The sequence below is a fragment of the Heptranchias perlo genome, chromosome 27 (assembly GCF_035084215.1).
Source record: "Heptranchias perlo isolate sHepPer1 chromosome 27, sHepPer1.hap1, whole genome shotgun sequence".
Lineage (NCBI taxonomy): Eukaryota > Metazoa > Chordata > Chondrichthyes > Hexanchiformes > Hexanchidae > Heptranchias > Heptranchias perlo.
In genome coordinates, this window is record NC_090351.1 from 34,607,281 (window position 1) to 34,622,158 (window position 14,878).

Sequence of the window (14,878 nt, forward strand, 5' to 3'; positions counted from 1 at the left end):
CTTCCTGTCACAGCGGATGTTAGTAATTAAAACAGCAGCGCTTATCTGATCTGTGATGCAACACTTTGCCCAGCTGTAGGTCGACATCAATAAAACATGTGATCCATACCATGTCATGTGCTACAGATCGCAAACTTCAGTCACTGCCCACGTGGCTAAACTATGGACTGGAACACATCAATTAACCCTTGGACGGCAGCTGTAGAGTTTCTGCACCAAAGTAATTTTTTTTTTAAAACTGCGTTGATAATTGCACTGCGCGGTCTTGGAACTGAATCAGAGAGAGCTGGAAGGTACAGAGTTCAATGCCCTGTCTATGTTGGGGAGAAAATAAGGGCATGAAAAGTGGCCTCAGCACCTCTGGACTACAGTCAGGGAAGGGGGGGGGGGGGGGGTGGTGGAGGATGGAAATCAGTTGGGGCGCGCATTCTTAACCGAAAAGCATAAGTGTTGGGTGCATGTGGGCCCTGGGTGAGGACAGGAGTCCTCAGAATGTCCTTAAGGCCAGCTGACACACACTGCCTCGGTTCACACATGAAGAATGGCCACTTGGGGGATGTACTGGAGGGCACCCATAAAACCATACCCCATGCCATCATGAATCAGGGCACCTAAGAAACTATCCGAATATGAGCCAGCACCTTTAGGGAGAGTAAAATGAAGGAGTGGGGGGGGGTGAGAAACATCACACTAAACACCAGTCTCAGGGACATGGGGATACACAAGTCAGTTTGCATGTTGTCCTCATGTTTGTTACCTGGGTTCTCATCAGGCTTAGAATAATGGAATGAGGTCTTTACTACATTGGCTGCAAGAGACTCCCATTAGGAACCATATTGAGCGAGTCCACAGCACAAAACTGCCCAGACATTAGGATCACAACACTAAAATTGAAAATTTCAGTTACAGCCCACGAAGATAACGAGTGCAGAATTAGAAAAGCCTACACTGGTGCGGAAGGAGCTGTTCTTCAGGGGCTGGTACATTGTTGAGGCAGAGCACAGGGAACTTTACTCTGCACCTAGTCTATTTTATATAGCTGACCAGCTACTGTTTGCTGATAGTAGATGTGAGAAGCAGCAGCACTTGTCTGTTCCAAGGGTGCTTACCATCAGATAATCATTTGTCTGTCTACAATACACTCTCTGATCTGCCACGCATTATTCATGCTTGGTTGGAACGTTTAGCTGCTCACCTGGCCTTTCTCTTTATGGTCATTGCCTCGGGCACACCCTGAGCTCAAATTAAAAACTAATTACAGTTTTTTTCTGGATTGGCTGCTCTCCTTGGGAGAGAGGACAGGTTACCTGAATGTCATGAAAACCAGTAAGAAACGACTGGTTCTCTTTGGATAATTCTTAAATCTGCTCAGTTGTGACTTGTCAGTGTTTAAACACAAAAAAAAGAGAGACTCCTAAAACATTGTGGACACACAAGACAACAGGAACGTCCAGGAATGCCTCCATTTTAACATTCTCATCCTTGTTTTCAAATCCCTCCATGGCTCACCCCTCCCTATCTCCTTAATCTCCCCCGACCCCACAAGATCTCTGGGCTCCTCTAATTCTGGCCTCTTGCACATCCCTGATTTTAAAATCGCTCCACCATTGGCGGCCATGCCTTCAGCTGCCTAGGCTCTAAGCTCTGGAATTCATAGTATCATAGAATGGTTACAGCATAGAAGGAGGCCATTCGGCCCATCAAGTTTGTATCAACTCTCTGCAAGAGAAATCCAGCTGGTCCCACTCCCCCGCCCTATCCCCATAGCCCTGCAAATTCTTTCCTTTCGAAAGTCACGATTGAATCTGCCTCCACCACCCCCAGGCAGTGCATTCCAGATCATAACCATTCGCTGTATAAAAAAGTTTTTCCTCATGTTGCCTTTGGTCCTTTTGCCAATCACCTTAAATCTATGGTATCTATCCTCTGGTTCTTGACCTTTCCACCAATGGGAACAGTTTCTCTCTATCTGGACCCTTCATGATTTTGAATACCTCTATCAAATCGCCTCTCAACTTTCTCTGCTCGAAGGAAAACAACCCCAGCTTCTTCAGTCTATCCATATAACTGAAGTCCCTCACCCCAGGAATCATTCTAGTAAATCTCTTCTGCACCCTCTCTAAGGCCTTCACATCCTTCCTGAAGTGTGGTGCCCAGAACTGGTCACAATACTCCATTAGTGGCCAAAGCTGTGTTTTATAAAGGTTCATCACAACCTCCTTGCTTTTTTACGCTATACCTCTATTTATAAAGCCCAGGATCCCATATGCATTCTTAACCACTTTCTCAACCTGCCCCCTTCAACGATTTGTGCACATATACCTCCAGATCTCACTGCTCCTGCACCCCTTTTAGAATTGTACCCTTTAGTTATATTGCCTCTCCTCATTCTTCCTACCAAAATGTATCACTGTGTTAAATTTCATCTGCCACATGTCCACCCATTCCACCAGCCTGTCTACCCATTCCACCAGCCTGTCTATGTCCTCTTGAAGTCTATCACTATCCACTACATTTCCAAGTTTTGTGTCATCTGCAAATTTGGAAATTGTGCCCTGTACACCAAAGTCCAAGTCATTAATATATATCAAGAAAAGCAATGGTCCTAGTACCGACCCCTGGAGAACACCACTGTACACCTCCCTCCAGCCCGAAGAACAACTGTTCACCACTATTCTGTTTCCTGTTACTTAGCCAATTTTGTACCCATGCTGCCACTGCCCCTTTTATTCCATGGGCTTCAACTTTGATGACAAGCCTATTATGTGGCACTTTATCAAACGCCTTTTGAAAGTCCATATACACCACATCAACTGTATCGCCCTCATCGACCCTCTGTTACCTCATCAAAAAAACTCAATTAAGTTAGTTAAACACAATTTGCCTTTAACAAATCCGTGCTGACTTTCCTTACTTAATCCACACTTGTCCAAGTGACTGTTAATTCTGTTCTGGATTATCGTTTCTAAAAGTTTCCCCACTACCGAGGTTAAACTGACTGGCCTGTATTTGCTGGGTTTATCCTTACACCCTTTTTTGAACAAGGGTGTAACATTTACAATTCTCAAGTCCTCAGGCACCACCCCCCGTAACGAAGGATGATTGGAAGATTATGGCCAGTACCTCCACAATTTCCACCCTTACTTCCCTCAGCGACCTAGAATGCATCCCATCTAGACCGAGTGTCTTATCTACTTTAAGTACAGCCAGCCTTTCCAGTACCTCCTGTCAATTTTTAGCCCATCCAGTATCTCAACTACCTCCTCTTTTACTGTGATTTCCCTTGAGGGAGGCAAACCTTTCTGCCTCTCTCTCCTCTAAGACGCTCCTTAAAACTTACCTCTTTGACCAAGCTTTTGGTCACCTTATGTGCCTGGGTGTCAAATCTTGTTTGATCATTCCTATAAAACACCAAGACTTTTTACTACATTAAAGGCACTATATAAATGAAAGTTGATGTTGATGATGATATATAACTTAAATACAAGGAGCTGCATAAGCAGGTGGTCCCTTAATGCAAGTTCAAGTCTGAATTAATGATTCACAGGGGTCATCACTAAATCAACAAATCCTTTTCAAGAACTGTTCACTTTGTGGGTTATTAGTGACTGAATCCACCTCCATTCACTGACCAAATTTCTGACGATATTAGTAACATTTTTTCCTGTCGTGCAAGGAGCGGCTTTAAACTTGCCCTGGCAAGTTAGCCTGATGGTCTCGAAGCCTAGCCCTCATTTATGCTAATTTTAAAAATAAGTCCACAGCTGAATCCTGACAAAGTAGTTACATTAGTACCAAGTGAGTCAAGAACGACAGTAACCAGTACAAAACGTCTTACTGTAATTTGTGAGGGAGTCTCACAATCACATTCTCATGAGGCAGAGAGGTCCCTCAATGTCAAAAGAGTTTCAAATCTACCAATCCCACCAGTCTCCAGTTTAAAGTCATTCAGTCTGCCATTTAAAAAAAATATTTCCATTATAAATTCCTACCTCCACATTTATAATGGAAACTGCCTATGTAAACTTGTCACTATGGTCACGCAATCTGGCCACTGGCTCGCCACAAATCGCGCGAAATGCTTTCTGAAAGTTCTTTTCAGCCACCATTTTTCCTTCTCAGTAACTGAAATTTTGAATTTCTTAATTAAAGGTTTAAATGAAACATTTAAATAATTACACATTTCAGAATGACATGATGAAATTCAGCAATCCTGGTGTCTTTTACTTGAATGCCTCGGCCTCTCAAAAGACTGGGCTTTCAGTGGATATTTTCACCTCACAACAGTCAGGACAGAGTTTCACACACAGCTGTGCATTCCTAGCATGAGTAGAATTTCCCACCATACAATCTGTACATCGACAGGAGTTGAAGGGTAGAAGAGTTGGGTCCACTCATTCTCTGAGGATTTAAAAAGTTTCTTTGATTTTTCTAGAAGACTTTGAAAGCAGAGTTTTGGATGAGCTTAGGTTTACAACAACAAAAACAACTTTTATTTATTTATATAGCGCCTTTAACATAGTAAAACGTCCTAAGGCACTTCAAAAGACCGTCAAACAAAATTCGACACCGAGCCACGTTAGGAGATATTAGGACAGGTGATTAAAAGCTTGGCCAAAGAGGTAGGTTTTAAGGAGCGTCTTAATGGAGGAGAGGGGTGGAGAGGTTTAGGGAGGGAATTCCAGAGCTTAGGGCCTGGGCAGCTGAAGACACGGCCGCCAATGGCGGAGCGATGAAAATCGGGGATGCGCAAGAGGCCAGAATTGGAGGAACGCAGAGATCGCGAATGGTTTTAGGGCTGGAGGAGGTTACAGAGATAGGGAGGGGCGAGACCATGGAGGGATTTGAAAACAAGGATGAGAATTTTAAAAATCAAGGCGTTGTCAGACCGGGAGCCAATGTAGGTTGGCGAGCACAGGGGGTGATGGGAAGAAAAAAAAACAGGACTTTACGGGCAGTGGAGGATGGGAGGCCGGCCAGGAGAATGTTGGAACAGTCAAGTCTGGAGGTGACGAAGACTCCAGCAATACCTCTATACACACACCAAGTCTTGGCACATGCCAACCTTCTCAGGGATTAAGTTAATTGGCAGTGTCCCTATTTTGAGGAGAGAGTGAAAAATCTGATCATCTAAACAGAAATTCTAACATTCCGGATTTCTCGGTAGTTTGTTTTGGTGACTCTTAAGTGCGGTCATGTGTTTGTGCGTGATGTCAGGAACCCAGCTGATCCAAAAAAAACAGGATTTTAACCATATGTAACAAAAGTGAATCAGGACAATGTTATAGGGAGAGCAGTGGAAGGTCAAGGCTGCAAAGTAAAAAAAAAGCCTTCAGTGTCCCCCATCAATCAAAATATTCGGAGAAAAAAAATGAAGCAATAAGGAATCAGGGTAGCCTGTGTTGGGAAACAGCTTAACACAATTGATCAACTTACTTCTATCTTCCAGTCCATTATGGCTTAGTAGGGTAGCACTCTTCCGAGTCAGAAGGTTGTGGGTTCAAGTCCTACTCCAGAGACTTGAGCACATAATCCAGGCTGACAACAGTGCAGTACTGAGGGAGTGCTGCACTGATGGAGGTGCCGTCTTTCGGATGAGACGTAAAAGACGCCATGGCACTATTCTAGGACGAGCAAGGGAGTTCTCCCCGGTTTCCTGGCCAACATTTATCCCTTAACCAACACCTAAAACAGATTATTTATTTCATTGCTGTTTGTGGGAGCTTGCTGTGCACAAATTGCCTGTCACATTTCCTACGTTACAACGGTGACCGCACTTCAAAAGTACTTCATTGGTTGTAAAGCACTTTGGGATGCCCTGAGGTTGTGAAAGGTGCTATATAAATCTTTCTTTTTAGGTTAAGCACATAAGTGCATAGCACCTACTAATGCAGCTGAGGCTCTGTCCTCACTATATTGTGCCTGAAACTGGCTAACCGATCTTTTGAATTGCTGGTTCTGCACGATCAGAAAACGTGCACATGCACCCACCTGAAGCGTGCAAAGAATTAAGGCAGCATTTTAAAAAGAAAATTTGGGCTAAAAATGATGCTGCATAAAAAAAAACAGGGTGAATAGGAGTTTAAAGAATATTTCCAGAAAGATGACATTTTAAAAATCAAAAGCAAAAAATATTGCAAATGCTGGAAATCTGAAATAAAAACAGAAAATGCTGGAGAAGCTCAGCAAGTGAGGCAGCATCTGTGGAGAAAGGTCTTCGACCTGATACCTTAACTCTTTCTTTCTCCACAGATGCTGCCTGACTTGCCGAGCTTCTCCAGCATTTTCTGTTTTTATTTATTATTACATTTTAAAATGTTACAAATAAAGAATGAAAGTGAAAGATTACCTTAATCTAAAGGGGGGGGGGGGGGGAAACGACTGAAATAGACATTTACAGCAAAAAGTAACAAAAATCTGTGGGAAGGAGGAAATTTACTGGTTTGGGGAGAAGGAACAGTCCTTCGTGCGGCTAGATATTTCCAGAATCCGTGGGGTCGGTGTCCGTCCTATTTCCCACACTCCTGCTCTCACCGCTTCCCTTCCTGAACCACGATAGAGTCTCCCTTGTACTCACCAGCCTCCACATTCAATGTATCATCCTCCGCCACCTCCAGCACAATTCCAAACACACCTTCCTCTCTCCTCCCCTTTCAGCGTTCCGCAGGGACCGCACCCTCCGTGTCACCCTGCTCCACTCTTCCATCACCGACGCCCGCTCTCCTCCCCACGGCACCTTCCCGTGCGAGCGCAGGAGATGCAACACCTGCCCCTTCACCTCCTCCCTTCTCACCGTCCAGGGCCCCAAACACTCCTTCCAGGTGAAGCAGTGATTTACTTGTACTTCTTTCAATTTACTAAACTGTATTCGCTGCGCACAATGCGGTCTCCTCTACGTTGGGGAGACCAAACGGAGATTGGGTGATCGCTTTGCTGAATATCTCCGCCCTGTCCACAGGCGTGACCCCGATCTGCCGGTCACTCGCCATTTTAATTCCCCTTCCCACTCTGACCTCGGCCTCTTACACTGTTCCAATAAAGCTCAACGGAAGCTCGAGGAACAGCACCTCATCTTTCATTTAGGCACTTTACAACCTTCCAGACACAACACTGATTTCAATAACTTCAGATCATAGCCACTGCTCCCATTTTTTTGGGGCAGCAAGTGCTGGTAATGGTTCTGCTGTTGCCATTTACAGCTACTCCTGACCAACCTTTTGTTTCTAAACCTGTCCCATTACCACCCTCCTTGCCATGCACCATCATCCCTTTTGTCATTTAATCTCTCATGCCCTCTACCCTATTACAGCCTTTCCCTTTTGTTCTTTCCTCCCCATCCCTGGCTCTGTACTTGTTCAAGAACATCTTCCACTTCTGACGAAAGGTCTTCAACCTGAAACGTTAACTCTGTTTCTTTCTCCACAGATGCTGCCTGACTTGCTGAGCTTCTCCAGCATTTTCTGTTTTTATTATTAATGCACCTTAAGTGTTGCACTGCCTTGACTGGCCTACAATGTACTTAAGAGAGTTACAACTTTGATGAGGTGCGTATGTGTTTTTTTTTGAGTGAGCAACCGCAGGTGAGCGGCCACCTGTCTCCTAGTGAAAGATCCTCAGTGCGACACCAAAGGATTGGTGCGTTTAGGAGTCAATCAGAACAAAGGATCGACGATCAAATAGAAAAATTAAAACATTTTAACCAAAAAAAAAAGTTTGAGATTTGAATTGCAGCGAGTTACACAATTCACCAACCGACCGGGCCGTGTGTCAATTTCAAAGGTGAAACTGACAGCATCCCGTCTCCGTGGCTCAGGGGGCGGGTGACTGTCACTGTCCCGGTTCCCGAATGGGATTCAGGGGGGGGGGGGGAAGGGAAAGGAATGCGATAGGGATTCGGGTTCTCTCTCTCTCCTCCCCTCCCTCCCTCCTCCTCCGGAGCGAGCGGACAGACAATCGCTACAATGTATCCAAAAAAATGTATCCAAAAAATGTCTCCAGGGTGGGAAACAATGTAACGATTTCCAATTGTATCCAAATTGCCAGGTAGCTGCAGCAGCCCTTTAATTCGGCTGCGCTGCACCTGCGATTAGGATGCAGGGGAGAGGAGGGAGGGGAGGGGAGGGGGGATACAGGGGGGGGGGGGAACGCTGTCAACTCCAGGTGGCCACTTCCTACATCACTGCTGAGGGGGGGAGGATTTGGCCATTTAAACCCGACCCATTTACCTTGGTTTTCACTTGTTCGACATCCCATTTGGGCCTCAGCTTCCCGACCAGTTTCAAAGCCCCGGAGATCACGTCGTTTTCATCCACGTAGATGGTGAACTTGGGCACCACGGGAGCTCCCATGGGGATGTGCACCTCGGTCTCCATATCCCGGCTCTGCCGATGGGATTTGGGGCTGCCCGTTAATGTATGTTGGGGGGAGGAGGAGGAGGGATGGAGGGAGGGGGCAAATGTGCGCCGGCTCCGCCTCCGGAATATCGTCCGATTTGTAATGAGGCAGGAAACGGCTCGCAACACAGGCATGAAGAGGAAGAGGAGCCGCCGCCGCCGGGATCGCAATCCGCTGTCTGGCGCAGATGCTGCTCCCTATCGACCGGAGGTCGGAATATCAGCAAAAGAGGAGCTCTCGTTCCTCAACCATCGTCTCCCCAGTCGCTCGAAACATCTGTTTTTGGAGCGGCCGCCAATGATTGGAGTCGGTGGAGGTGGTTAAGAAATTTTTTGGCGTCGTATATTCTGGTGCAGAGGTGACCTCATCAGTGATCTCACACTTTATAATGGAAATAATCCTGCTTTTTTTTAAAACTCGGTTATAAAGTAAATAAGGGTGGGAAAAAAACCCATAAATATTTTTAAAATGCACTCATAATCGAACATATTCTGTGTTTCTCAGATTTATTGTGATGTATTTGTTACTGATCCAGCCATACCTCATAATGTGACAGCTGAGGGTGCCCCACATATTTGCCTGAAAACAGGCCCCCTATTGTTCTTCACCTGTTGGAGTGGGGTCAAAGCCATTGGTTTAGATTAATCCTACTCCAGGGTCCTGCTGACTATCACTCAATGTTGAGTGTAATTCACAAGATAGGTGCAGATGAGGAAGGACTTTTGACCCATCTTATTACATTACATAGGATTTACATCACAAAAAAACAGGCCATTTGGCCCAACTGGACTGTGTTGGTGCTTATGCTCCAGATGAACCTACTCCATCTAATCCTATCTGCTATTCCTTTCTCCCTCATGTACTTATCTAGCTTCCCCTTAAAGGCATCTATGCTATTCGCCTCAACTATTCCATGTGGTAGCAAGTTCCACATTTTAACCACATTCTGGGTAAAGAAATTTCTCCTGAATTCTTCATTCGATTTATTAGTGACCATCTTATATTTATGGCCCTTAGTTTTGAACTCCCCCACAAGTGGAAACATCTTCTCCGCTTCTACCCTATCAAACCCCTTCATAATTTTAAAGACCTCTCTTAGGTCACCCCCCAGCCTTCTCTTTTCCAGAGAAAAGAGCCCCAGCCTATTCAGTCTTTCCTGATAACCTCTCAGTTCTGGTATCATCCTTGTAAATCTTTTTTACATCTTCTCCGGTGCCTTTATATCCTTTTTGTAATATGGTGACCAAAACTGCACAGTCCTCTAAGTGTGGTCTAACCAATGTTCTTCTACAGCTCCTTCTCCTTTCTGGTGGCTGATACAGTCGACATCCACTTGTCTGATGTATTGCACATTTTCCTTCTCTCTCCACAGATTTAACTCAACCCCAAATAATGTACAAAGATTAATTTCCATTACTGTACAGAAGGAAAGATTTGCATTTGTATAGCCTCTTACCGTGTCGCTCAGAAAAGTTTCATAGTGCTTCACGTGAAATTAATTACTTTAAAATGTAGCTACTGTGTAATGTGGGCAAACACATTTTGTGCACAGCAAGATCCCAGAAACACTCATTTTGAATGCGCAATTAGTCTGTTTTTGGTGCTGGTTGAGGAATAAAGGATCCTCGGGACATTGGAAGAACTCCCTGCTCTTCTTTGAATGGTACCATGGTATCTTAACTTCCACCTAAACCACCAGAATAGGCAGCCTGTGCTACGGTTTGACACCTCATCTGAAGTACGGCACCTCCACAATGAAGAAGACCCTCAGTACTGGACTGGGACCAAGAGTATGACATGAGGTCACAACCTTTTGTCTCAGAGATAAAATTGCTGTCAACTGAGCCAAGCTGACAACCTAATTCCATTCTCTCATGATGTATTATATTATTTTACCTCCTCCGGCCCTACAACCCTCCGAGAACTCTGCAGTCCTCCAACTCTGGCCTCTTGTGCATTCCCCATTTCCCTCAACTCACCATTGGCGGCCGTGCCTTCAGCTGTCTAGGCCCTAAGCTCTGGAATTCCCTCCCTAAACCTCTCCGCCTCTCTCCTCCTTTAAGGTGCTCCTTAAAACCTACCTCTTTGACCAAGCTTTTGGGCACCTGTCCTAATGTCTCCTTTTTTTTGCTTTTGGGTCTGATTATGCTCCCGTGAAGTGGCTTGGGACGTCTTACTACGTTAAAGGCGCTATATAAATGCAAGTTGATGGTGTTGTTTTCTTTTGCTGTAATTCCACATCTGCATAATGTGCTGCACAGTTTCCTGCCATCTTTTGCTGTATCTCCGTTCACTCATGACACAATACAGGCCCTTGCTGATTACTGTAGCTCCATTACTTCACTCTCACAGCTTCGTCCAGCTCCAAGATGCCAACCCTTTGGCAGGAACTACGTCGTTGTGTTCCATCTCCGTTGCAGCACCTGCCATCACATGCATCACCTCATAACAGCTTCCCCCGTGGCAGCTTTCTAGCCCACCCCAGACCTGATTGCCCAGCTTTCTTTCCTGATCATAGAATCTTACAGCACAGAAGGAGACCAATTGGTCCATCGTGGCTGTGCCAGCTCTTTGAAAGAGCTACCCAGTTAGTCCCACTCCCCTGGAATTTTTCAATAAGTAAAACCTCTGTGTTTGATAGCGACATCAATAATTGTTCAACAAGTTCAAGCTGTTTAACAAAACAGGAGATAGGGCCTCAAAGCCAGTAATTGGTTGAGCATCAATCCCTAGGGCACCAATATGTCTGTAGCTGTTATTTTTCATTGTTGTTGCAGATTTAATGAAAGGCTTCTTGTTATGGACCGTGAAACAGAATTTTATTAATTTTGGGCTTTAATTACATGAAAAAGAAATGTTTAATATCGGTAATGTACTGAACATGTCTCAATCTTTCTCCAATTCTTTCACTGACGTTGTAGGAAAGATGCAGAATCTTCCGTCTTCTCTGGTTGTCAGCAAATCAATGAATTATCTGGAGATAAGGTCAATACTACAAGGTTGAGATGCTGCTGTCATTTACAGTCAAGTGGTGAATTGGGTGCGACTGGCAAATTGGGAGAAAAAAATTGTTGGAGGGGCTGATGTAACCAAAGAATTTCCCCCTGAGGCTAGAGGTAAAACTTGGCAACACAAGAGATGGTTATTACATAGAATTACATAGTATCTACAGCACAGAAACAGGCCATTCAGCCCAACTGGTCTATGCTACCGTTTATGCTCCATACGAGTCTCCTCCCACCCCTCTTCATCTAATCCTATCAGTGTACCCTTCTATTCCTTTCTCCTTCATGTGCTTAACTAGCTTCCCCTTAAATGCATCAAAACCAAATAGCATTTGGAAATATCATAGAGTCATAGAGTCATAGAGTTATACAGCACGGATAGAGGCCCTTCGGCCCATCGTGTCCGCGCCGGCCATCAAGCCCAGTCTAATCTAATCCCATATTCCAGCATTTGGTCCGTAGCCTTGTATGCTATGGCATTTCAAGTGCTCATCCAAATGCTTCTTGAATGTTGTGAGTGTTCCTGTCTCCACAACCCTCTCAGGCAGTGAGTTCCAGACTCCAACCACCCTCTGGGTGAAAAAGTTCTTTCTCAAATCCCCTCTAAACCTCCCGCCTTTTACCTTGAATCTATGCCCCCTTGTTATAGAACCCTCAACTAAGGGAAAAAGCTCCTTAGTATCCATCCTATCTGTGCCCCTCATAATTTTGTACACCTCAATCATGTCCCCCCTCAGCCTCCTCTGCTCCAAGGAAAACAAACCCAATCTTCCCAGTCTCTCTTCATAGCTGAAGCGCTCCAGCCCTGGTAACATCCTGGTGAATCGCCTCTGCACCCTCTCCAAAGCGATCACATCCTTCCTGTAGTGTGGCGACCAGAACTGCACACAGTACTCCAGCTGTGGCCTGACCAGTGTTTTATACAGCTCCATCATAACCTCCTTGCTCTTATATTCTATGCCTCGGCTAATAAAGGCAAGTATCCCATATGCCTTCTTTACCACCTTATCTACCTGTTCCGCCGCCTTCAGGGATCTGTGAACTTGCACACCAAGATCCCTCTGACCCTCTGTCTTGCCTAGGGTCTTCCCATTCATTGTGTATTCCCTTGCCTTGTTAGTCCCTCCAAAGTGCATCACCTTGCACTTTTCCGGGTTAAATTCCATTTGCCACTGTTCCGCCCATCTGACCAACCCATCTATATCGTCCTGCAGACTGAGGCTATCCTCCTCGCTATTTACCACCCTACCAATTTTTGTATCATCAGCGAACTTACTGATCATACCTTTTACATTCATATCCAAGTCGTTAATGTAGACCACAAACAGCAAGGGCCCCAGCACAGATCCCTGTGGTACCCCACTGGCCACAGGCTTCCAGTCACAAAAACAACCTTCGACCATCACCCTCTGCCTTCTGCCACTAAGCCAGTTTTGTATCCAAAGTGCCAAGGCACCCTGGACTCCATGGGCTCGTACCTTCTTGACCAGTCTCCTGTCCGGGACTTTATCGAAGGCCTTACTGAAATCCATGTATACCACATCCACTGCGTTACCCTCATCCACATGCCTAGTCACCCCTTCAAAAAATTCAATCAAATTAGTCAGACATGATCTTCCCTTGACAAAGCCATGTTGACTATCCCTGATTAATCCTTGCTTCTCCAAGTGGAGACGAATTTTGTCCTTCAGAATTTTTTCCAATAATTTTCCTACCACTGATGTTAGGCTCACTGGTCTGTAGTTCCCCGGTTTTTCCCTACTCCCCTTCTTGAATAATGGTACTACATTAGCGGTTCTCCAGTCCTCTGGCACATCCCCTGGCTTCAGGTAGATGTAGCTGATCAAATCTCAGTAAGTTACTCTACCACACACCCCTCCTCCTCTCTTACATAACGTTAACGATTTTTGACGTTAAATATTGGGTTGATATTGCATATATACAGTTTTGAATTCCAGCAGGGGCAAGAAAGATGGAAATAGGTCGCCTCACAAGGCAGTACCCACCCATGGAGTACAAAGTGGTACCAGTGAACGCTCCATTGACATATGATTGGGCTTGGTGGTTTGTGCTGGAGACTGACCTTTATGTTGTCACAGCAAGAGCAAGGCTGCACAAAATGTCTGCTCCTAACTGTCTTTAGTCAACAGTTGCAAAGCATAAAACAGGGCAACAAGGAGTGACAGATATTGGTAAGCATATAGAAATTTCCATTTATAACATTTGAGATTCTGGGGTAATTTGGTAAACTACACTTCTCTTTTAAGTAGAGAGAGAAAAAATAAAGACAGCTTTAGTGTTATTAGAAAGGGAAATAAAAAGGAATGAAACCTGACATGCTTACGGCACTCAGAAGTAAAGAAGCAGCTGGTGTGTTTGTGTTGGGGCATGGGAAAGGTCAGCACAAGGTTGCTGCAGGAAACCCAGTCTAGAATACACAGCCAACAAGCCATGGTACTGTAGAGAAAGCCATAGCAAGACTAAACTGGAGATGCCAAGCATGTAATCTGTATGTAGATAGTTTGAGTGGTCACAGACAACAAAACAACTTGCATTTATATAACCCCTTTAACATAGTAAAACATCCCAAGGCGCTTCACATGAGCGTTATCAAACAAAATTTGACACAGCCACGTAAGGAGGTATTAGGACAGGTGACCAAAAGCTTGGTCGAAGAGGTAGGTTTTAAGGAGTGTCTTAAAGGAGGAGAGAGAGGTGGAGAGGTTTAGGGAGGGAATTCCAGAGCTTTGGGCCGAGGCAGCTGAAGGCACGGCCTCCAATGGTGGAGCGATTAAAATCGGGAAAGCACAAGAGGCCAGAATTGGAGGAGCGCAGAGATCTCGGAGGGTTGGAGGACGGAGGGGTGAGGCCATGGGGGGATTAGAAAACAGGGATGAGAATTTTAAAACTGAGGCGTGAGTAGTTGGTTTTCTCTTTTAAGTTTACCTGTACGTGCTCAGAGATGAGGCCCCTATTAAGGAAACTGCATTTTACTTGAAGTCACCCAGCCTGATAGCATGGCTATGATTGGCAAATGGAACCATGGCTGGAGGCATGTGGCCTTGTTGTTGCTGCATCTCTTGGTGGTTTCCATATAAAACCTACCATAGTTATGAAGCTGGTTACACACACTTTGGATGTTCAGAGCACATATATCGAAAATTGAAGGGCAGGCTTACAGGAGAGGCCTACACCATGGTAAACAGATATTTAAAAATGGTCATGAGGTAAATTCACCAATTGCGTGCTTCCAGGTGGCCAATAAACCAAGAGAAATATCAATTGGCCTGGACCCCCAAAGAGATCATATTTTTGCTTTAAAAAAATTCTTGGTAATCATCCCCCCCCCACTCTCACTTTGTTTGGAGGCTGATCAGTGCATTGGCAGAGTCAAGGGAGGCAGGGCAACTCAGCCCCTCCATAGGCAGCAAGGGCATCTCCCCCCTCCCTCCCCCATGGGCAGCTGGTCATCCAAGTTT

At 45.1% G+C, this 14,878-nt stretch overlaps 1 protein-coding gene across 2 annotated transcripts in view; it reads right to left on the minus strand.

Annotated features, from left to right (window-relative positions):
* The window catches only part of etnk2 (ethanolamine kinase 2), a 62,161-nt gene extending 53,605 nt beyond the window's left edge, over positions 1–8,556 (minus strand). Inside the window, exon 1 of one of the 2 annotated variants that reach the window (XM_068007633.1) lies at positions 8,226–8,556. In XM_068007633.1, the coding sequence (XP_067863734.1) occupies positions 8,226–8,528 (303 nt within the window). In that variant the 5' untranslated portion in view covers positions 8,529–8,556. The remainder of the gene's footprint in view (positions 1–8,225) is intronic. The other variant, XM_068007632.1, reaches the window with a different exon arrangement.
* Positions 8,557–14,878: the final 6,322 nt, after the last annotated feature.